This window comes from Corvus hawaiiensis, chromosome 22 (assembly GCF_020740725.1).
Source record: "Corvus hawaiiensis isolate bCorHaw1 chromosome 22, bCorHaw1.pri.cur, whole genome shotgun sequence".
Lineage (NCBI taxonomy): Eukaryota > Metazoa > Chordata > Aves > Passeriformes > Corvidae > Corvus > Corvus hawaiiensis.
The window spans coordinates 1863400-1887199 of record NC_063234.1 but is presented as its reverse complement, the minus strand read 5'-3'; the positions used below and the strand labels follow the sequence as shown (position 1 = coordinate 1887199).

The 23800-nt window shown below is 41.6% G+C and overlaps 2 protein-coding genes across 3 annotated transcripts; both read left to right on the top strand.

Annotated features, from left to right (window-relative positions):
* The first annotated feature begins 395 nt into the window (after positions 1 to 395).
* Positions 396 to 11278, top strand: SDF4 (stromal cell derived factor 4). Its single transcript, XM_048326249.1, has 7 exons — positions 396 to 547; positions 1207 to 1577; positions 4832 to 4968; positions 5338 to 5451; positions 6938 to 7096; positions 8486 to 8661; positions 9852 to 11278. The coding sequence occupies exons 2-7, from the start codon at positions 1270 to 1272 to the stop codon at positions 10026 to 10028; spliced, it is 1071 nt and encodes a 356-aa protein (XP_048182206.1). The 5' UTR covers positions 396 to 547; positions 1207 to 1269; the 3' UTR covers positions 10029 to 11278.
* Positions 11279 to 12203: 925 nt separating this feature from the next.
* On the top strand, positions 12204 to 20244 carry TNFRSF4 (TNF receptor superfamily member 4). Of its 2 annotated transcripts, XM_048326644.1 has the most exons (7): positions 12204 to 12885; positions 15189 to 15311; positions 15630 to 15728; positions 16363 to 16429; positions 16922 to 17139; positions 17793 to 17918; positions 18658 to 20244. In XM_048326644.1, exons 1-7 carry the CDS (start codon positions 12747 to 12749, stop codon positions 18726 to 18728), a joined length of 843 nt encoding a protein of 280 aa, XP_048182601.1. In that variant the 5' UTR covers positions 12204 to 12746; the 3' UTR covers positions 18729 to 20244. The 2 variants fall into 2 exon arrangements, with proteins under 2 accessions (XP_048182601.1, XP_048182602.1); XM_048326645.1 differs by lacking the exon at positions 15189 to 15311.
* The last annotated feature ends 3556 nt before the right edge of the window (positions 20245 to 23800 follow it).

The window sequence follows — 23800 nt, the reverse complement described above, 5'->3', positions numbered from 1 at the left end:
TGGACAGGGACACCTTCCAGCATCCAAGCCCCGTCCAACCTGGCCTTGGACACTTCCAGGGATGGGGCAGCCACAGCTCCTCTGTCCACGGCAGGGCTTGAAATTAGATGATCTTTAAAGTATCTTTCAACCCAAACCATTCCATAACTCAATGAAAACAGCTGAGACACACACAGAGCCAGGAAGCAGGAGACGATCTGCGTGTTATCTATCAACTGAGATAGCGATGGGAACGCGAGGAAAACGCCCCTTTGCCCCCTCTGTGCCGGACATGGCGCCTGCCCTCACCCAAGATGGCGGCTCCCTCACCCAAGATGGCGGCGGCGCCCTCCCGCCGCGCGGCGCAGTGACGCCCTTCCCCTTCTCCTCCTCCTCCTCCTCCTCCTCCTCCTCCTCCTCCTCCTCCTCCCCGCCTCCCTCCGCCCTGGCAGCGTTGGGGGCTTCGTGAGGGGCCGCGGGCGCTCAGCGGCGGCCGGGCCCGGGCTGAGCCTCCCCGCGGCCGTCACGGCGCTCGGGGCAGCGTCCCCTCACTCCCGAGCGGCTCTCGGTGAGTGCGGGCGGCCCCTCCCGCAGCCCCGCGGGGTTCCGGGGGGGTCTGAGGGGCTTGAGGGGTTTGTTTGGGGGGTTTGGGTTCCCTCGTGCTCTCTCTGTTGGATTTGGGATTTTTTTCCCTGGAATTGGGCGGTGTGATCTCTGTGGGTCACTTGCAGCGGAGGATACTGTGGTTTTATGGCTCTGTGACAGGTCCGCCCCGGGGTTGTTTCCTGGGTGTTTCCAGCTCCGCTTTCTCTTGGATCTGACCGTGTTTCCCTCAGTCATCCCTCTCCGAAAACGTCTTTATCCCTTTTCCAAGGAGCATTTTTGTTGGGATCTCTGGGATATTTCTGTGCTGCCGCGGCTCTTTGTGCATATTGAGGGATGTTCCCTTCCAGACTCCTCTGCAGACTGAAAACTAATGCATTAATTCCATATATTTATTATTTAACAGGCTTTTAAAATCTCTGGCAGCAAAAACTCCTCTATTTTTGTGTAGCTTCCTCTGAATTTATTCTTGTGTGTAGGTTTTTTGCATTTGTATATATATATTTTAGTATTTATATGTATGTAAATAAGTTACTGATATTACGTATAGATTTTTCTAATTTTTAGATGTTCATTAGTGACCTCTTGCTTCAAAGTTTAATTTCTGTCTTTTCTCCTTTTTAGATCGTTTAACCCACAGTGGTTTCAGCAGCCAATAATTTGAATTTAAAAGGAAAAAAAAAAAAAATGATGTCGAGACAAGCTTTCCTCTGTGGTTTGGGATCTCTTTATTTATCCCTCCTGTTCATCTTCCTTTTGATGGATGTTTATGCCAGGCCTGCAAATAATTCCGTGCTCAAGGAAAAAGCAGCTGACAGCAAAGATGAGAACGAGATCCTGCCCCCAGATCACCTGAACGGGGTCAAAATGGAGATGGATGGACACCTCAACAAAGAATTCCATCAGGAGGTTTTCCTGGGAAAAGAGATGGAGGAATTCGAGGAGGATTCAGAACCCAGAAGGAACAGGAAGAAGCTGATGGTGATTTTTTCAAAGTAAGTCATGGGCAGTGCCAAGAGCAAGGAAACAGGAAAAAAAAAGGGAATTTTAATTAATGTTTAAAAGTTGAAAGGGAAAAGCCTCAACCTGGAACTGCTGTGTTTGGGTTTTATGCCAAAATATTCAGTTTCTGTGTGGAAAAAATAACTTAAAGGTATGAAAATCAATATTCCTTTTTCCTGGCTCAAGGAATAATTCATCCCACTTGGATTTTAGATCCAGGAATTGGAGAGGAAGGGCTTCAGTTCTGTCCTGAGTTTGGTTTCAGTTGGCAACTTGAGTTCTTTATTTATTTTCTAGCCTTTTGTTCCCTCTGGAGCTTGGGTTTATTCCTGTTGGGACTTGTGCAAGTAAAGAGAAAACACTGGGAAGGCAATAAAGAAAAAAGGGCAGAGAAACAATGTGGTAAAATTGTGAAAAACCTCCAAGAATTGTGAATTCTGCTCACAAAACTTCCAGTGGATGCTTCAGTGGCTAAAACTGGAGTGTTTCAAGTGAATAATAAATAAAAATAACTGTGGATAAGTGCACATTCCAACAATTCAGGAATCCCCAGGACAGGTTCAGGAAGTAACAGAGCAATTCCTGAGAATCTAGAACAAGAAAAGAGAATAAAACATAAAAATAGACAGATATTTTTTTTTATTTTATAGCTTTATAAAAAAGTTAATTAATTTCTTTACTTGGTATAGAAATATCAACTTTGATTTCAGACACTCAGGCATTTTCCCTTCCATAAAAAGCCCTTTTTTTTGCTTTGTTTCAGCACTTTCAGACACCAGGTGGCAGAATTGGGTTTTTTTTTGGAGTGAAGGATTCATTTTATTAAAACAGCTCCAGTCAATACCACAGGGGGATAAACTGAGGAGGCTTTAAAAGCTTTATTTTCTGCAAACTTTTCATTAATAAGGGAAAAAATAGCAATAATAACATTGGATATTGGGCTTTTTTGAGTTTTCCTGAGCAAAGGAATTCCAGCAAACAGCCAAACTTTTTTTTTTTTTTTTTTTTTTTTTTTTTTTTTTTTTTTTTTTTAATTTAAAGAAAATTCTTTATTATTTTGTGGTGTTCAGACCCCTCATTTCCCTGGCAAAATATTAAATATCAAGATTTCTTTATCCAACTCCTGGTTAGGAAATTGTCATTCCCAAATTCTAATTTCTTCCTGTTTGTTATGAAAGAGGTTCCTTAGGAAGCTTCAATTAATTGGATTCAGGATCAGTTTCATTCAGAGATTGATTTCAGATTCCCTCAGAGGATCAGATTAAAAATGTAGGGAAGGGTTTGGGGGGGATTTGATTGCTTTCTAGAGATACTCTTAAAGAGAAATCCCAGGGAAATCCAGTAAATCCCAGACTTCCAGATGCTCTGGAATTATTTTCTTGGAAAACAAAGCAAACACAGAATGTGTTTTTGATCAACCAAAGCTCAGTGTCCCAGAAAATTCACAAATAAATAAAATTCAAAGCATGAATTATTATCTAACAGAATTCCTGAAAATAAAGTTGGAACATGGAAAAACTTCCCCAAACCGTGATTTTTCCAGGCAGGAAAACTGTGCCTGAAACATTTCCTAACTCTGGCTTGCTGAAATCTTGATTTGGATGAAACAGAACCCAGCCCTGAAATGATTTGCATCAAAAATTGGCATTTTTTTGGGTGTGAAAGTTGTGATTTAGGAACCTCAGTGCCCTGGCTTCATTCAGGGAGGGAAGGAAGCCACAAAAATCTGATTTTTAGTGGCTTCTGTTAGAGAAACAGGGCTAAAATTGGTTCCTTATCCATATTCAATATATTTCTTGCTGTAGGAAAATTCAGTTTTCCTACAAAATCCACTCTTGTTCAGACTCCAAGGTCCCACTTTGTGCTTCCATGCTCTAAATCAGCAATAAATGGGATTTTGTTCCCTTTTTCCCTAATTATGATATGATTTAGGTGGAAAATACAGTTAGAAGGAGGAATTTTGACAGCTGTGACCTCAGGAAACAAAATTTTAAATACTGAGGGGAAAATGCCTTTTTTAGGCTCATTTTTGATGCCAAACTTGGTCCCCTCTAAGCCCTGAGTGCCCCAGGAGCATCTCCTTGCTCTTGCCACTGAGCTGATGTTTAATTATAGCACCTTTGTGATATTTAAACTCCCTAATTCTGCATTTCTTGGGTCTGTTTGTCTCTTTTTTCACATTTAATTGACATTTAAAGGCAAATCACATCTTGAATAATTCGAGTTTCAATAATAACACCTCAGTGATACAAACAGATAACAAAGCCCAGAGTCAAACTGGGGCTTTTTAATTGTGTTTTTCTTTGAGTTTTGTTTTTTTAATAGAAAAAAGAGTGGGTTTGAGATGCTTTAAATAGAATCTGAAATGGTAATGAAATGAAATCTGATTTTTTTTAGTTATATTTTGAATACTTACTTAATGGTGTGCTCAAAAAAACCCTCAAAGTGGCAGAAAATTTGATTTATGGGGTTTTTTTTAACTGTAATTTTTAAATTTGTTTCTTAATGAAATAAGGATTGATGGGGTGGCAGACGAGAAGGATGGTCAGCATGGATTTTCCTGATAATTTTAATCAGGAAAAGTTGAATTCTGGAGCTCTGAATCCAAGAAATTCCTTGGGAAAGCAAGAGCCAGGCAGAAAACTCAGGGAGAACAAATGGATGTGCAATTTTAAAATGTGTTCAAAATTAAAAATACCAGCTGGAATTTGTTACCAGAGATCAAAGTGAACAGAAAACACTTATTTTGTTATTTTCTTCCACTTCCAAGTGCTGCAATCGAATATTAGTTGGAATCCTCAGGAAATCTCAGAGATCTTGGGGAAGAAAAAAAAGGGCTTGGAAAGAGAAATGGAGAAGGAATTAAAGGTCTGGAAGAAATTTGGAATTTCCAAGTAGTGACAATTGTGAACCAGTATGGAGTGACCCAAAATTCCATCAGGGATGATTGGTGGTTTCCTCTTGAAAAAATTCCCTCAAAACCATGATTTAACTCCAGCAAAGTGAATGTTTTTCGCTGAATGGTAACCTAAATAACGTTAAATTGAATTAAATGACTGAAATTAATTAAGCTACTTACATTTAATTATGAAATAAAGGTTGAGCTGCCACTTGTTTCTCAGAGAGAGTCGTAAATGTTCTTTCTTCTGTTTATTAGTGCTGAATAAAACAATTGAGAAGCTAAAACCAAACCAGATCTTTCCCTCCTAAGCCCCAAATGTAAATCCTGTTTGTTTTTCCTGCCTAGGGTGGATATAAATAATGATAAAAAAATCAGTGCCAAGGAAATGCAGCGTTGGATCATGGAAAAAACAGACGAGCACTTCCAGGAAGCCGTGGAGGAGAACAAAATGCATTTCCGAGCTGTGGACCCTGATGGGGATGGTAAAATCAACATTTTTTTTTTTCCATCCAAAAATGACTTTTGACATCAATTCTGGCATCCAGAACTGGCTACTGGGGTAAAATTTGGGTTGGGAATCCCAAGTTTTGGCTTCTGTGGGGAAGGGATGTGCTGCAGGCACTTCTTTGTTTCATAAGGTAGTGGAAAAAACAACCTAAATTGGTTTTTTTCACAAAACCTTTGTGGCTAAATAAACCCAGAAGTGAATCAGGTGACAGCTTTTATGTTGTCATTCATAAAATTCAGTGTGGGGTTGTAATGCTGGACTAAAAGATTTTAAAACTTGGTGATTTTTAAATCCTAAAATCAAAAATTCATGATTTCAGGCTGAGATTTTCTCTTTCTTCCAGGCCACGTGTCCTGGGACGAATATAAAATTAAATTCTTGGCAAGCAAAGGCTTCAATGAAAAGGAAATTGCAGAGAAAATCAAAAACAACGAGGAGTTGAAAATAGATGAAGAAAGTAAGTGCACAGTGGGGTGGGCTTTGTGTTCCTAAAACCTGGATGTGAAAATAAAAATGGGAGAGAAATGTTTTGGTTGTTCTGCTTGAGTAGGATTGAAGTCAGAAAACAAAAATTCTGCTTTTTTTCCACCTAAAATCTGCCATGAAAATGACAATTTTTAAGAGGAATGTTCCTGTTTTCCCCCTTAAAGAAATTTCAATTTACTGTTAAATCTACCCCGAAGTTTTAAGTCAGAAGACACAAATCCTACATTGTTCCTCACCAGAATCTGCCATGAAAATGACAATTTTTAAGAGGAATCTCCCTGTTTTCCCCCTTCAAAAAACATTTAAATTTACTGTAAAATCCCCCTCTAAAGCTTCTCCCTTTCCCTGCAGGAATTAGTCATTTAAAAAGGCCTTAGGTGACATTTTCCAGTGATTAAAAAACAACTGAGATGCAAAAAGGAGCTGAGAATTTGCTGGCAGGGGAATCACCTGGGGGCAGCTTCCAGGAACCTCAGCACATCAGAGCTGCTGAATCAGGGCATCAGTTCTTTACCTGAGCACCAAAATCTTCTTTAGGAAAATCAAATTATTCATCCTTCACTTCCTGAGGGTTTTTTCTCATCCTCCAAACACTGTAAAAGTGTTTTTTTTTAAAAATAAAAACCACCTGGGTGTGTGGCGTTTAAGGCACTTCCTGCAGAAATTTGGATTTCAATTCACGATGGAATTGTCACCATGGAAGAGCTGGAGGTAAATTCCTGCTCCTTTTAAACCCAATTGTTTTCAAATACACCATTAAAACCCCAAAATACTTGAATTACAGCACAATTATTTACAAATATTTCATGGCAAAATAGAATATTACATTTTAATTTCGATTTAATTTTAATTTCACTTAAAATCTAGTATAAATATTTGGTTTATAAGTTTCTTGGAGTGCTGGCAGGTGGTTTTATGTTGGTTTTTTAAAGAAAAATGGGATTTTTTTTCTCCCTCTGAGGGTTTTTTTTTAACCCCCCAGACTCTGGGATGGATCTGGAGGGGTAAAACCCAACCCCAAGGCACAGAATCAAACTTCCAGTTACAAAATAATCTCCAGATTCATTGAAAAAAAAGGAATAAAATATTCTTTTAATATTTTACAAATATTAGAATAAAAGAAAACCTAAAAAAATGAAGGGTTGAATTTTAATGAATTGATAGATATTGACAGATAATAATTGGATTGTGGAATGAAATGTGCAAGAATTCCATGGAAGATTGAAAGGGATTTTGGTGCTGATTTCTCTTTTCATACACCCTTGATTCTACTTCTTTTTTTGCAGCAAAACTAATAAACACTGTGATAAATAAAAACCTGCAGGGTTTAAGCTTACAGAACATCATTAATTAACCCTCTGAGAGCTTGAAATCAAGGAATTGTGACAATTTCAATCCTAAAAAGGAATTGGGACAAGTGAAATTGCTCCAATTGGTGCTAAATCCCAACTTTGCAGCGCAGGAAGTGCTGGATAACCTGAAGGATCGCTGGTACCAGGCTGACAATCCCCCCCCGGACCTGCTGCTGACCGAGGAGGAATTCCTGTCCTTCCTGCACCCCGAGCACAGCAGGGGCATGCTGCAGTTCATGGTCAAGGAAATCATCCGCGATTTAGGTATTCCACGCTTTTTTGGGAATTCTTTCCACGCGCTCTGTTGTTTTAGGTGGATATTGAGAGGGTTTTTGGTGAAATATTCTGATTTTAGGAGGGAAAAAAGGGAGTTTTTAGGATAAATCCTGGAGTTTTGGGGAGTTTTTTATGCGTCTCGAAATTCAATTTAATTCCTGCATTTTAAATCGTAGACTAATTCGTGATTATTGATAAAAAATAAAGAATATAAATTATAAATAGTAATAATATGTGAGCACAAATCCTGGAATTCTGTGGAGTTTTTTAATGCGTCTCGAAATTCAATTTAATTCCTGGATTTTAAATCACAGAATAATTTGTGATTATTTATAAAGAATAAGTAATATAAATAATACAAATTATAAATAACAATATGTGTATTTATATATGAATATAATATATGTTTATTAGGGTAATAAATATAATTAATAAATATAATTAATAAATATAATATATAGCACATATAATATAGTAATAAAAATAAGTAATAAATACCTATAAATAGATACATACATATTTATCTATCATATTTTATACAATATATATAAAATAACATATTTTTATATATAAATAATAAATACCTGAGTATTTATAGATTTAAAAAATCAGCTTTTTCTTCACTACTTCACACTGAAGTTCTGCTGGTTTTGAGCATTTTACATATGAAATACTATCAAATTCATTGATTTAAAATATTCTCTCAGGGACTTGGGACTTCCCCAGCTCAGCAGCTGTGGCTTAGTCATGAAAATGGAAAGAAAAGATTGAGGTTTCTAAGCAAACAGTAATTTTTTTTTTCTTTGAGTATTCAGAATTATTGGTCCCCAAGTTGTTTTTCTTGCCACTGAGTCAATAATAATGCAGATTTCAAACTGTCAGAACACCTGGGGTTCAAAAGAATTAAAATAGAACTGATTTTTGCTGATAAATATGAGGAGTTTCCAGTGACACACAGAGAGAAAAAAGTTCAGTACTTTGAATTTTCTGAGGGTTTGTTTGATGCTGAATCTGTAAGAAAATGTCTGGTGTAGTAAATGGAACAAGTAAGAATTAAAACAAAAAAAATTTTAAAAACCTTAAATGTCCATTTAAAAAACCTTAAATGTCCATTTTTAGGTCCAGAAAAATTAATTTATATAGTGTTTGATGAATGTGTGTGAATGTAGAATTTTATATTTGGAATTTTTGATTACTTAAAATAATAATAAATACAATAAAATACTAAAATAATAAAACAGGGATTTTTTTTTAAATGAATTAAAATAAAAAATAACAACTTTTCTCTGCCCAAATCAGGCTCAAAACAGAAGGAAATTCCCATTTTTATGGATATGAAGCAAATCTTTTTAATTTTTTCTGCTGCTTTTTGTGCAGATCAGGATGGAGATAAGAAACTCACCCTGTCAGAATTCATTTCTTTGCCTGTGGGCACTGTGGAGAACCAGCAGGCTCAGGACATTGATGATGACTGGGTAAAGGACAGGAGGAAAGAATTCCAGGAGGTCATCGATGCCAATCACGATGGAATTGTCACCATGGAAGAGCTGGAGGTAAATTCCTGCTCCTTTTAAACCCAATTCTTTTCAAACACACCATTAAAACCCCAAAATACTTCAATTACAGCACAGTTATTCCCAAATATTTCATGAAAAAATAAAATATTACATTTTAATTTCGATTTAATTTTAATTTCACTTATAAACCAAATATTTATACTAGATTTTAAGTTTTTTGGAGTGCTGGCAGGTGGTTTTATGTTGGTTTTTTTAAAGAAAATTGGGATTTTTTTTCTCCCTCTGAGGGTTTTTTTTAACCTCCCAGACTCTGGGATGGATCTGGAGGGGTAAAACCCAACCCCAAGGCACAGAATCAAACTTCCAGTTACAAAATAATCTCCAAATTCATTGAAAAAAAAGGAATAAAATATTCTTTTAATATTTTAAAAATATTAGAATAAAAGAAAACCTAAAAAAAACCCCATGGCCACCAAATTTAGGGGCTCCAAGAGCCTTAAAAATGACCCAAAATTCATTTCTCGTGGGGTTTTCTGGTTTAAAAACCACATTTTTCATGTGTGGGGTCTGATTTAGGGCTTTTTTGGGCTTTTTTCTACTCCAAGACTGGATAACTAGTAAAATTCCTCATTTCCCCATTATCCAAATATTTGGATATGGATTTTTAGGCTGAACAATTGTGTGGTGACACAGAATATTTTGAATTTTACTGAGGGTTTGATTCAAATAATCCCTGTTTTACCTGGGAAATCTTTCTATTCACCCACAGAGATGCCACATCTTTGACTGAATTAAAGATAATCCTCATCTTTCTATTTTTTAAATTAAAATTTGTTCTTAATGAATTCTTGAATTAATTGGTTTCTGAGCCTTCTGGAGGTTTAAAATGGCTGAAAAAAGTTCTGAATTGACCAAATTTTGAAAATACGAGAAGAATTTAGAAAAAATGAGAGAATTTAGCTCCTACAAATTACTAATTGTTAATTTGGGCCTGGAATTTGATCCTGAGTTTAATTTGCAGCCCAAACTCCACAAATATTTCTTGGAATGAGCTGAAAAAATCCGGATTTTTGGGAACAGCCATGGAAGCGGGATAAAACCCGCTGTTCAAACTCTACTTAAAGAGCTTCTCCCGTGCTTCCCATCCACTTCAGGCTGGGATATGGGATGGGATGTGGGGAGAAGCGTGGTCAGGGCTGGGAAAAGGATGATTCTCCATGTTTCAGGAATACATGGATCCCATGAACGAGCACAACGCGCTCAACGAGGCGCGGCAGATGATCGCCGTGGCCGACGAGAACCAGAACCATCACCTGGAGCTCGAGGAGATCCTCAAGTACAGCGAGTACTTCACAGGCAGCAAACTCATGGATTATGCCCGGAATGTCCACGAGGAATTCTGAGCCTGTTCCCTCCTCCTCCAGCACTTTCTGCTTCCCAAAAAAAAAAAAAACAAAAAAAAAAAAACCAAAAAAAAACCACCCAGGGAAAAAAAAAAGGACTCGACCAAGCTGCGGAAATTCTTTGCTGCTATCGCCGCTCCTCGCTCGGTGGTGTCCCGGATTCCCGACTTTCCGTCCATCCCTGGCATCTGCAGCTCTTTGGATTGCTTGCCCTGCCAGCAGAAATCATGGAAAAGGCCTCGATTCTGGCAGTTCTCCCTGGTTTGTGCTGGTAAATCCAGCTGGAATTCCGGCTGCTTTGCCTGGTTTAATATTCCCTTGTTGCCCTCACAGCTGCTGATCCAGGGAATCCCAAATAAAGGTTGGATTTTGGGAAGAGAACAGTGATTCCAAGGAATGGTTGAGCTCCTGGGAATATCTCCACACAATTCCTCACAGCTGCTGATCCAGGGAATCCCAAGTAAAGGTTGGATTTTGGGAAGGGGATGGTGATTCTAAGGAGTGTTTGAGCTCCTGGGAATTGCCCTCACAGCTGCTGATCCAGGGAATCCCAAATAAAGGTTGGATTTTGGGAAGGGGAATGGTCATTCCAAGGAATGTTTGACCTCCTGGGAATATCCGCACCCAATTCCAGTGGTTTTCTCAACCTCCTGAAGAGTTTTTTGGGAATTTAATGGAAATTTCCACCTCTTTTCAGGAGCTGGGGAAGAATTTATTTGAAATGTTACAGAAAAACTGTTTGGAATGAAAATTAAATTAATTAAATTAAATAAAAAAATGATAGATTTTGTGTTGACACCTGCACTGGGCATGGGAGATTACAGCTTAAAAAATCAGATTTTGGTCTAAAATAAAACAGTTTGAATTTTTTGGGGGAGTTTGAGCTGTTGGACAGAGCAGTGGGAATCCCCAAGGGGTTTGATGGCTGCTAAATTAAAATTCATTGGCAAAATTAATGAGCTTTCTGCTAATTAATGCTGTTAATGAGCTGGTAATGATGAATTTGGGGGGAATTACAGGCTTTGGGTAAGCTCTGAAAGCATCTCTGTCCAAAGTAAAATTGATTTTTCCTCTGCTTCCATCTTTCCTGGGGAAAAAAAAACCCTCTTTGGGAAAGAATTCCTGAAAATTGGAGATGTTATATTTGATTAAATTTATTCTCTGAATATAATGTAAATACAAGAATTTCTGTCTCTCTTTCACTCTTCCTCTTCTTTATTTGATGTTTTTATTAAACACCTTGGATAAGAGGTTTTTATATCCATTTTTTTTCTTGTTTGTTTTCCATTAAATATTTTTCTCTCCATGCTTTGGAAATGCTGCTGCTTTTAAGGTTTGCCAGGGAGTGGGGGGGAATAAAACTCCGCAGGAAGAGGAATAAATGTCATGGATAATCTCATATAAAATGCATTTAAACACAAAAATTTCAGTAAATTCAGCTGATAATTGTATTTTATCTGTTTATAAACAGGCCAACACGTTCCTCATTTAATTTTGGGACACCATGAGAACGGAATCCCTAATTCCCACTATTTTCTGGACTCAGTGAAGGCACAGCTGCAATTCCAGGGAGCTTGAACACCTAAAATTGAGCTCCAGGATCCAATTCCAATAGGCTGGAAAATCAAATTCCCTAATTCCCACTATTTTCTGGACTCAGTGCAGGCACAGCTGCAATTCCAGGGAGGCTGGAACACCTAAAATTGAGCTCCACGATCCAATTCCAATAGGCTGGAAAACGAAATTCCCTAATTCCCACTATTTTCTGGACTCAGTGCAGGCACAGCTGCAATTCCAGGGAGGCTGGAACACCTAAAATTGAGCTCCACGATCCAATTCCAATAGGCTGGAAAACGAAATTCCCTAATTCCCACTATTTTCTGGACTCAGTGCAGGCACAGCTGCAGTTCCAGGGAGGCTGGAACACCTAAAATTGAGCTCAACGATCCAATTCCAATAGGCTGGAAAACGAAATTCCCTAATTCCCACTATTTTCTGGACTCAGTGCAGGCACAGCTGCAGTTCCAGGGAGGCTGGAACACCTAAAATTGAGCTCAACGATCCAATTCCAATAGGCTGGAAAACGAAATTCCCTAATTCCCACTATTTTCTGGACTCAGTGCAGGCACAGCTGCAGTTCCAGGGAGGCTGGAACACCTAAAATTGAGCTCAACGATCCAATTCCAATAGGCTGGAAAACGAAATTCCCTAATTCCCACTATTTTCTGGACTCAGTGCAGGCACAGCTGCAGTTCCAGGGAGGCTGGAACACCTAAAATTGAGCTCCACGATCCAATTCCAATAGGCTGGAAAACGAAATTCCCTAATTCCCACTATTTTCTGGACTCAGTGCAGGCACAGCTGCAGTTCCAGGGAGGCTGGAACACCTAAAATTGAGCTCCACGATCCAATTCCAATAGGCTGGAAAACGAAATTCCCTAATTCCCACAATTTCCCTGCCTCCCTGGAGGCAGTCCCATGGAGCTCCTCCATCCCTGCTTCCCAGCGCGATTCACCTGCCTCGAGCGCTCCTTTTTACCCCTTAAACCCTTTTCAAACTCACCATTTCCTCTTCCTGCCTCGATATTTCCTGCCTAAAACCCCCAAACTGGGAAAGGGAAGGGGCGTGGAGAAACCGGGAATTTCCCTGCGCGGCACCGCTCTGAGGTGTCCCCGAGGCCGGAGCTCACAGAGCGGCCGGCGCTGCCACCACGGGCCATGGCAGCTCCAAGGATTCCTTGGAATTTTCCTGCTCTCTGCTGGCTCCTGGCTGTGGCTCTTCCCGATTCCCTGGCTTTGGAGTGTCGGGAGCACCAGTATCCCTTCCATGAGAAGTGCTGCAGCGACTGTGCCCCCGGTGAGTGGCTGCTTTTGGGGCTGGGAAGAGCGAGCTTTGGACTGGGACGTTTGGTTTTGGACTGGGATATCTGGTTTGAAACGTCATAACCTGGTTTTTAGTGGACTGGCTGATGTTTTGGTTCACGAAATACCTGTTTTCTGTTAGTGCAATATCTGTTTTTTAGTGGAGTATTTAATTCTTTCTTACTGGAATATCTGTGAGTGGAATATCTGGTTTTTTGTTAGTGTAAAATCTATTTTTTTTTTTTTTTTTTAGTGTAATATCCGGGTTTTTTTGGTCGTGTAATACCCATTTTTTAGTGTAATATCTCATTTTTTCTTAGCGTATTTTTTGTTAGTGTAATGTGGAATACCGAATTTTTTCTTAGTGGAATATCTGGTTTTAAGTGTAATACCCATTTCTTAATGCAATATCTGGTTTTTTGCTTGTGGAATATCTATTTTTTAGTGTAATACCTCCTTTTAATGTCTATTTTTAAGTGGAATATCTATTTGTTTGTGTAAAATCTGTTCGTTTAGTGTCTTTTTTTAGTATAAGATCTATTTTTGTTAGTGTAATACCTATTTTTAGTGTAGTATCTATTTTTAAGTGCAATATCTGGTTTTTTTCTTAGTGTAATATCTATTTTTAGTGTAATACCTATTTTTGGTGTGATATCTATTTATTAGTGTAATACCTATTTTTGGAGTGATATTTATTAGTGTAATATCTATTTATTAGCGTAATATCTATTCTTTTAGTGGAATACCTATTTTTAAGTGCAATACCTATTTTTTGTAGTGTAGTATCTATTTTTTAGACTGATAAAAATCACTTTTAGGACAGAAAAAATTGAAAAATCTTCCTTTCTGAGAGTGGTTTCTAACTTTTTTTAATGTGTTTTTGCTTCCTGAATGGCTCAGTCAGGGGAATTTTCATTTTTGGGAATGTTGTCTGAAAAAAAAAGTGGTAAAATTCAAATTATTGCTCTTTACCTGTCCCACAAAGAAGCTCAGAAATCCTGGATAAGAATGGCAATCTAATTAATTATTATTATAAATCTAATCTAATCTAATTCATTCTGGTCCTAAAGATTTCTTTTATAGCAAGATTTAAATTATTTGATATTTTTCATGTTCTGGTGGGGTTTTGAGGAAGAAAAAAATGGTTTATTCCTAGAATTTAACTAAGATTTACTGGGATTTTTTAAAGGAAAAATATTCCTGATTTATAGACAGATAAACTTACAGGAAAGGGATTTATTTCCTACTTTTTCCTTGTAAAAACTGCAGGATTTTAACCTTTTCTTCAGGAAAATCCAGCTTGGTTTTCCCTCCTTATTTTTATTTTGCTTATTAAATCTTACTCCACAAAATTCCGGTAACTGCTGCAGGAATATTCTCCTCCAAGATTTAATCAGAATAAAATCAACTTTTAACCCAGCATTTGAGGCATTTCTTGCTTAATTCTCAAATCTAATTAAACCTGAGTGGGTTTTGAGCTGAGCTTAAAGCCAGGACTAACTGTAAGAGGATACAGATAAAATATTGTCTCTCAAAAATGTTCTTGTTCAAATGAAAGAACTTGTTTCAATTTTTTTTGCACTCTTTGCAAATCTGCCTCTGAGGGGAAACTTTTTTTTCAGCAGCTCTTCCTGATGGTGGAGATAATAAAAACGTAGAGGTGGAGATGTTAAAATGCAGAAGTAATAAAAATGTAGTGGTTTACTGCACTTAAAATCCCTAAAAATCTCCTTTATTTGGCCACTCGCAGCCCTCATAAAATAAAGAGAATTAAATTGGGGCCTGGTGCTCGTTGTTCACTGGCAGAAAGGGAAAATGGAGCCCCAAATCCAAGGAAAAACCATTTTTATCCCTGTTTGGGATTTAGGAATGACCATTTTTAGCCTTGTTTGGGACTTTCTGGGGCTGATTTGTGGGATTTAGCTGGTGAGGGAAGGCAGGACCTGTCCTAAAACCAGATCTAGACTGGAGATCAGCCCTAGGGCTGTCCTAAAGCAGATATTCCCTGACACTGGAATATCTAAACTGGAGGAAAAGGTGGCTTGGGAAGGTGGATTTGGGATACAGGAAAGGGAGAAAAGTTTGGGGCATTTTCTCAACTCTCAGCCGTCCCCAGCCCTTTTTAGCTGCTCACTTTAATGGAGATTTTTCACACCGGCCAAACTTTCAGGGATGATTCTGCTAAATAAAAAGCTGAAACTGCCACATTCTGGGCACTGTTTGATCCCAGTGTATGAAAATTAAGATTTTTTCCCTCATGATCCCACCCGATCCCTCCTTTTTGGGGTGTTTTTGTAGGGGAGAGGATGAGGAGCCGCTGCACGGCCACAGCAGACACCATTTGCGCCCCGTGCCAGGATGAATATTTCAGCTCTGAGCACCACCACGGCTTCTGCCACAGCTGCACCATCTGCAACACCAGTAAGTCCTTGGATTTGGGACTTTTGGAGGGAAAAAATCCCTTCTGGGGGGAAAAAAAAAATCCCTTTTTTGGGTGCTCCTCAAAGCCCAGGGTGTTTCAAGCTGATCTCACCTCAGTTGTGAGGGTGGAGCAGGCCTGGGCCTACCTGAAAATTGCTGTCCTTAAATGAAATTGTTCAGTTATTAACTTGTTCAATTATTAATTGTTAATTATTAATTGTTAAATTGTTGAATTCTGCAGCTTCTACACACAAACTCCCCCTGAGGAGTTCATTTTTGTTGTTTCTTAATTAATTTCTGGTCTCTGCCTGGGCCCAGGGAAGGGCAGCGTGGAAGTGAAGAAGTGTGAGAAGACCTCGGACAGAGTGTGCATGTGCCGGGCAGGATTCATGCCAGCTGGAATTCCCTTGGGAAGTGGTAAGTTCAGGATGTGCCAGGCTTCCCAAAATCCTGCCTCCAAGGTGGGAATTTCTGCTGGAAAAGCTGCCTGGCCTTTGGCTCACTGAGGGCTCCGCACCAAGTGGCACAGCAGGGCTGGGGGGGCAAAAAATTCTCTGGGATTCCTGGCAGGAATTGTGAAATTCTCCTGAATAATATCCAGAATTGATCATCTTTGGGAATCCAGAATTTGCCAGTAGATAAAGCAGGGAATCCTGCCACTTTCCTTTGAAAATATTGATCATTAGCCAGCAGATAAAGTAGGAAAACTGCCACTCTCCTTGAGAATATCCATAGTTTGTCAGTGGATAAAGCAGGGAATTCTGCTACTTTCCTTGGTAATATCCGTAATTGATAATCCTTGATAATCCATAGTTTGCCAGTGGATAAAGGGAATTCTGCCACTTTCCTTGATAATTTCCATAATTACCCAGGGGATAAAGCAGGAATCCCTGCCAGTTGCAGCCTACACCCTCTGAGTGCTCTGTTATTCCCCTTGTCTGGTTTTAGGAGTTTAGTTGGGTTTGGTAGGTCTGGCCTAAGACAGACTAACAAATTATTATTTTGTTGCTCACTGAACCCAAATTCTGCCTTTTTATCCCTGTTTTCCCAGAGTGCTCCCGATGTCCTGAAGGGACTTTCTCCAGAGGAAGGAATGAGAACTGCCAGCCTTGGACCAAGTAGGAATCCCTGCTCCCAACGTGCTCAGAGCAGCTTTGGGGGTTTCATTTTTACAGGAAAAGCCCAAATCAGGATAAATAAATCAGAAAAAACCTGGATTGGTTTAGGGTTCCCTGAATCCCATCCTGTGTGATTTTTAGGATCCTTGAGCTGTCTGTGCTCATTTGAAGCCTCTGCCTTTGGCCCTTTTGCTCCTCACTGTGGCACCAACATTTTCCACCTTTTTTTAAAACTCTGGATGGTTTCCTTGGAGCAGAAAATTCCTGTGCCAAAAGCAGCTCTGCTCCAGGGCTCACAGAAATCCAGGATCTTTTTTTCCAGCAATAGCTTGAATTGGTTTAATTGTGCCTCACATTTTTGTGGGATGTAGGGATGGTAAATCCTGAGTTTGTGGTGATAAAACAAGGACTGTGATTATCCTGTGGATGGGAGTCAGGAATCCGTTCCAGCAGCTGTTCGAAAGCTCATCCTGATTTATTTTGCATCTCCAGCTGCAGCAGTTTTGGGAAGAGCACCCTCCGAGCTGGCACAGGGACAGAGGATGCCCTTTGCAGCAGCCCTGATGTCCCTGCCAGTGCCACCAGCCCCGCCCCGGATCCCATTCCCACGGAATTCCCGGAGAACAGCTCCAGTGCCACGGCCCCCTCCAGCCCCAGGGAGATTCCCTCCGTTTGCCTGGATCCCAGCAGCCCCACGGAGCCCAGCTGGGGTAAGGACAGGCAGTGAGCAGAGCAGAGCTGGCCAGGGAATTCCAGCTGGAGCTGCTTTCCTGGGAAGTCAAATCCCACTTCCTCAAAAGCCATTTCTGTTCTTTACACAGCCTTTCAGTATTCCACATTTCCACTTGCAGGTTCTTTCCTGGGAACTGGAATCCCATTTTCTCAGGAGCCTTTTCTGTATTTCACGCAACATTCCAGGATTCCACATTTCCAGCTGGGCAGGGATTTCCGTGTAAAGCTGCTTTCCTGGGAACTCAAATCCCACTTTCTCAGAAACCATTTCTGGTTTTTACACAACCTTTCAATATTCCACATTTCCAGCTTTCTTGGGGAAATCTCCCTTTTTCTGAAGCCATTTCTGTATCTTACACAACCTTTCAGGATCCCACATTTCCAGCTGGGCAGGGATTTCCATGTAAAGCTGCTCTCCTGGGAACTGAAATCCCGCTTTCTCAGAACTAGATCTGTAGTTCCCACAACATTCCAGGATCCCACATTTCTGTGGTCGCTGGAACTCTCAGCCTTTTTGTTTTAGAGGCATTTCTGGACTTCTGGATTCTCCCTTTAGAAGCTGGAAAACTCTGGGGATTCCAGCCAGAACTGGGAATCATTTTTTTAGGGAATTTTTCTGTTCTAATTCCAGGCTCTTTATCCCTCCTCCTGCTGTGCCTGATCCTGCTGATGGTGAGTGGAATGTCCATCCTCCTGCTGATTATCCAGGCAGCCAGGAAGGAAACCAGGAGAGGGCCTGGGAGGAGCATCCAGCGGAGTGAGTTCCCTTTTTTATGGGATAAAATAAACAGGAAAAAAATTAATCAGGGCCCCCTGTTTGAAATTTGATCATTAATAAAAATTACCTGCAGGGAATTCCAGAGGTTGATCCCTGGTTAGTCCTGATTAGGAGGTCAGTGTCCCAGATTTTCATTCCAGAGCACAGATTCCCTGATTGTTGCCATCCAGAGGGATCTTCTCCCTGATTTTCCCTCCTTTTATCTTTCCCCCTCCTTAATCCCTGATTTTAGGCAGGGAATTCTCTTCCTGGCAGGATCCAGCACCAACTTCCAAGAGCAGAATGGGAATTTTTTGTTGCCTCCATAGAATTGAAATGTCCTGAATTCTCCTGCAAACTTGGGAAAGGTCTGGCTGAGAAGAGCTGAGCTCTAAAACCAGGATCAAGTGGCAGAGCTGAGCTCTAAAACCAGGATCAAGTGGCAGAGCTGAGCTCTAAAACCGGGATTAAGTGGCAAAGCTGAGCTCTAAAACTGGGATTAAGTGGCAAAGCTGAGCTCTAAAATCAGGATTAAGTGGCAGCTGCCTCAAGATCCATTCCCAGGCCCCCGGCGAAGTGGATTCTCCCTGATCCCTACATTTGGTGTTCCCTAGATTGCCTGGAAAGCCAAGAACCAACCCAAAAATCCCTTGGAGGGGTTTGGTCACCCACAAACCATGGAAAAATCCCTGTTCCTCCCACTCTGCACTAATTGTTGGAATGATTCCCTGTCTTCCAGAGGAGGAGAGCTGTCGAATTCCCATCCAGGAGGAGCAGATCGACTCCAATTCCAGCCTCATCAAAAACTGACTCCGCTCCTTTGCTGTTTCCTGCATTTTCTGAGCCAATGGATCTGAAGGAGCAGTGGGATTGTCCTGTGGCTAATTAGGGGCTGGTTTAACTCTTTAATTACACTCAGGGTCTCCCTGAGTGTCCCCTTTGGAATTTGTGCCCATGGGGGAATTCCTTAGGGGAATTTTTTGTGGTTCTTTCTCCTGGGCAAATCCTTGCTCAGCATCCCAGGGCTGAGTTGAAAACCCTCTGGGAATTTCCAGGCAGGAATTTCCAGCTGGAAGAGCTGATCATGGAGCAGACTGAAAACCAGGATGGTTTAGGGAAGAGAAAATCCTTGGATGCTCCTGGTAAGAGGAAAATCTGAATTATTAACCCAATCCTGGGATTTTGGGGTTGGATTTGAACCAAGCTTGTACAGCCTAAACCTGGGTTCACCTTGGAACCCAGAACTGAAGAAATCTTGAGCTGTGCAGTTAAAACCTTCCCACACTGCATGAAAAAAAAGGAATTTTACTTCTGTAAAGGTTTAAAATCCCCCCACATTTTGAAATGATCAGGGTTGAAAATCCCCCCATATTTTCAAATTAATTTTACATCTGTAAAGGTTTAAAATCTCCCACCTTTTGAAATGATAAAAGGTTCAAAATCCCCCCCATATTTTTAAATTAATTTTACTTTTGTCAAGGTTTAAAATACCCCACAATTTAAATTAATTTTACTTCTCTAAGGGTTTAAAATACCCCCACACTTCGTGAATTTTACCTCTGTAAAGGTTTAAAATCCCCCCCATATTTTCAAATGAATTTTACTTCTGTAATGGTTTAAAATACCCCCAACATTTTATTAAATGAATTTTACCTCTCTAAGGGTTTAAAATCCTCCATATTTTAAAATGAATTTTACCTCTTTCAGGATTTAAAATCCCCCCATATTTTGGAATTATTTTATTTATATAAAGGCTTAAAATCCCCCATATTTTGAAATTAATTTTATTTCTGTAAAGGTTTAAAATCCCCCCGCATTTTAAAATGATCAGGGTTTAAATCCCCCCTACACTTCATGAAATTAATTCTCCCTCTCTAATTGGTTTTCCACAACTTCATCACTTTTGGAAAGCAAATTTTTAGGGAGCAAATTCCAAATCTGGAGTGTCTCAGGGGAGCCTGAAATGTTCTTGTGAAAACTTCTGCTCAATTTGAAATATCTCAGTGTAAATTCGCGACAACTTGAATTTTTTATCATTTAGGACTGGTTTTCACTTCAAATATCAGCTGATAACTCCTCAAAAATGGGAATTTTAAACACACAGCACCAAGAATATTCCAAAATATGCAGCAGGAAATTTATTTAGGAATTTAAAGTTGTTTGTAAATCCATGGATTTTAAATATTTGGGGGTTTTTTTATATGTTATACATATGGTGGCCTCAGCAGGGATTTCCCTTTCCTCAGGGCTTATACTGTGTATAGGAACATTTGTATTATATACAAAGTGGGAGAGGGATTTCTGGGAATAAAACTCTGGAAAAACAGCTCCTTGCATGTGTTTGGGGCAGGCAGAAATGTGGGGAAAATTCCTGCAGGAAGCTGGATCAGCCTGGGGAAAGGGAGGAGGGGAGATTTTAGGGAAAGGTTCTTCCCCAGAGGGTGACTGGGCTCCCCAGGGAATGGGGACATTCCCAAGGCTGCCAGAGCTCCAGGAGCGTTTGGACACCGCTCCCAGGCACAGGGTGGGGTTGTTGGGGTGTCTGGGCAGGGATAAAAGTTGGATTCGGATCCCTGTGGATCCCTTCCAGCTCAGGAAATTGCAGCTGCTCCATCCTGGGGCTGGGAATTCCCAGCCTGCCTTGGCTCTGGCTCCTGGGGAGTTTTCCCTGTGGTCCAGCAGCTCCAGCCACGGATTTGCTGGGATGTCCGAGCTGCCCCTTGCTGGGAATGCTGAACCCTTGGAACGTGTCCTGGAGCTCAAAGCAGGGATTAACCAGAAAGTGAATTCCAGGGAACTCCCAGCCCCTTCTGGGAAGCGCAGCTGAGCTCAAATCCCACATTTCCAGGTTTCCCAGGAATGTTCTGGGAACTCCTGAGCTCAAATCCCACATTTCCAGGTTTCCCAGGAACGTTCTGGGAACTCCTGAGCTCAAATCCCACATTTCCAGGTGCCCCAGGAACGTTCTGGGAACTCCTGAGCTCAAATCCCACATTTCCAGGTTTCCCAGGAATGTTCTGGGAACTCCTGAGCTCAATCCCACATTTCCAGGTGCCCCAGGAAGGTGCTGGGAATTCCTGAGCTCAATCCCACATTTCCAGGTTTCCCAGGAACATTCTGGGAACTCCTGAGCTCAAATCCCACATTTCCAGGTGCCCCAGGAAGGTGCTGGGAATTCCTGAGCTCAAATCCCACATTTCCAGGTGCCCCAGGAAGGTGCTGGGAACTCCTGAGCTCAAATCCCACATTTCCAGGTTCCCCAGGAACGTTCTGGGAACTCCTGAGCTCAAATCCCACATTTCCAGGTTTCCCAGGAACATTCTGGGAACTCCTGAGCTCAAATCCCACATTTCCAGGTGCCCCAGGAAGGTGCTGGGAATTCCTGAGCTCAAATCCCACATTTCCAGGTGCCCCAGGAAGGTGCTGGGAACTCCTGAGCTCAAATCCCACATTTCCAGGTTTCCCAGGAACGTGCTGGGAATTCCTGAGCTCAAATCCCACATTTCCAGGTTTCCCAGGAACGTGCTGGGAATTCCTGAGCTCAAATCCCACATTTCCAGGTTTCCCAGGAACGTGCTGGGAACTCCTGAGCTCAAATCCCACATTTCCAGGTTTCCCAGGAATGTTCTGGGAACTCCTGAGCTCAAATCCCACATTTCCAGGTGCCCCAGGAAGGTGCTGGGAACTCCTGAGCTCAAATCCCACATTTCCAGGTTTCCCAGGAATGTTCTGGGAACTCCTGAGCTCAAATCCCACATTTCCAGGTGCCCCAGGAACGTTCTGGGAACTCCTGAGCTCAAATCCCACATTTCCAGGTTTCCCAGGAATGTTCTGGGAATTCCTGAGCTCAAATCCCACATTTCCAGGTTTCCCAGGAATGTTCTGGGAACTCCTGAGCTCAATCCCACGTTTCCAGGTGCCCCAGGAAGGTGCTGGGAATTCCTGAGCTCAAATCCCACATTTCCAGGTTTCCCAGGAACATTCTGGGAACTCCTGAGCTCAAATCCCACATTTCCAGGTGCCCCAGGAAGGTGCTGGGAATTCCTGAGCTCAAATCCCACATTTCCAGGTTTCCCAGGAAGGTGCTGGGAACTCCTGAGCTCAAATCCCACATTTCCAGGTGCCCCAGGAACGTTCTGGGAATTCCTGAGCTCAAATCCCACATTTCCAGGTGCCCCAGGAACGTTCTGGGAACTCCTGAGCTCAAATCCCACATTTCCAGGTGCCCCAGGAACGTTCTGGGAACTCCTGAGCTCAAATCCCACATTTCCAGGTGCCCCAGGAACGTTCTGGGAACTCCTGAGCTCAAATCCCACATTTCCAGGTTTCCCAGGAATGTTCTGGGAACTCCTGAGCTCAAATCCCACATTTCCAGGTGCCCCAGGAAGGTGCTGGGAATTCCTGAGCTCAAATCCCACATTTCCAGGTGCCCCAGGAAGGTGCTGGGAACTCCTGAGCTCAAATCCCACATTTCCAGGTTTCCCAGGAACGTTCTGGGAACTCCTGAGCTCAAATCCCACATTTCCAGGTGCCCCAGGAACGTTCTGGGAACTCCTGAGCTCAAATCCCACATTTCCAGGTGCCCCAGGAACGTGCTGGGAATTCCTGAGCTCAAATCCCACATTTCCAGGTGCCCCAGGAACGTTCTGGGAACTCCTGAGCTCAAATCCCACATTTCCAGGTGCCCCAGGAAGGTGCTGGGAACTCCTGAGCTCAAATCCCACATTTCCAGGTGCCCCAGGAACGTTCTGGGAACTCCTGAGCTCAAATCCCACATTTCCAGGTGCCCCAGGAACGTGCTGGGAATTCCTGAGCTCAAATCCCACATTTCCAGGTTTCCCAGGAACGTTCTGGGAACTCCTGAGCTCAAATCCCACATTTCCAGGTGCCCCAGGAAGGTGCTGGGAACTCCTGAGCTCAAATCCCACATTTCCAGGTGCCCCAGGAAGGTGCTGGGAACTCCTGAGCTCAAATCCCACATTTCCAGGTGCCCCAGGAACGTTCTGGGAACTCCTGAGCTCATGGGTGGGGATGAGAACACCCCCAGGAACAGGGGAATTGTCACCAGCACAGCTCCTCTGTCCCCTGGGCTCCTCAACTGCTTCCAAGAATCCCAGGAGTTTTCCAGGAAGATGCCCCTGGCTCAGTGTCCTTCCTGCAGCTCCCCAGCCAGGGATTTCCCAAAAAACTTCTGCCTGGAAAAGGAAGGAATGCTGGCCCTGCTGGGGTGGCTGAGTTGGATTTGTTGGGAAAGAGGGCAGAGAATTCCTGCTGCAGAATTCCTGGATCCCACCACAAGATAATCCCATCAGAGGATTTATCCATGGTATTTAATGGGATTTGGGACATTTATTGGAGGAATGAGGGTTGGAATGAGGCTGATCTTTAAAATTCCACAAAACCCCAAACCACTCTGGGATTTGTGCTTGGAGTTTTTGAGGATTTGGGTGCCAATTTCAAGAAAACAACACCAAAATTTCACTGTAAATAAAAAAATAACGATTGATTTCTTTTTAATCACCACAGCTCAGTGAAAATTTGGAATTTTTTTTGCTCCAGTCCTGCCTGAACTGCCAGGAAATAGTTAAAAATGAGCAGAGAATCTGGAGCAATTTGCTCCTGCCCACACTCCCTTCCCACACGAATGAAACTTTCACTCGTCAGAGGTGCAGCTCTGGGGCACCAAAGTTCCTGTTTTTCACCCAAATTTCCCCTTTTTCAGACACTGAGAGGCTCAGGCTGAGCTCTGCACCTTCAAAATGCTGGAATGTTGTCCCTGCAGTTTGTTTTAAAATCCACCTGGGAAAATGAGAAATAATTGTATTTCTGAGGGAGAAAAACGCCAATTTTCCTGGATAATAATTGTATTCCTGAGGGGAAAA

Bases quoted from the DNA above. Each gene is read 5' to 3' on its own strand.
- SDF4 (XM_048326249.1), top strand. From the start codon at position 1,270: ATGATGTCGAGACAAGCTTTCCTCTGTGGTTTGGGATCTCTTTATTTA. The intron at 1,578-4,831 runs GTAAGTCATGGG...TTTCCTGCCTAG, and splicing joins CTGATGGTGATTTTTTCAAA to GGTGGATATAAATAATGATA. The intron at 7,097-8,485 runs GTATTCCACGCT...CTTTTTGTGCAG, and splicing joins GGAAATCATCCGCGATTTAG to ATCAGGATGGAGATAAGAAA.
- TNFRSF4 (XM_048326644.1), top strand. From the start codon at position 12,747: ATGGCAGCTCCAAGGATTCCTTGGAATTTTCCTGCTCTCTGCTGGCTC. The intron at 15,312-15,629 runs GTAAGTCCTTGG...GCCTGGGCCCAG, and splicing joins CTGCACCATCTGCAACACCA to GGAAGGGCAGCGTGGAAGTG. The intron at 15,729-16,362 runs GTAAGTTCAGGA...CTGTTTTCCCAG, and splicing joins TGGAATTCCCTTGGGAAGTG to AGTGCTCCCGATGTCCTGAA.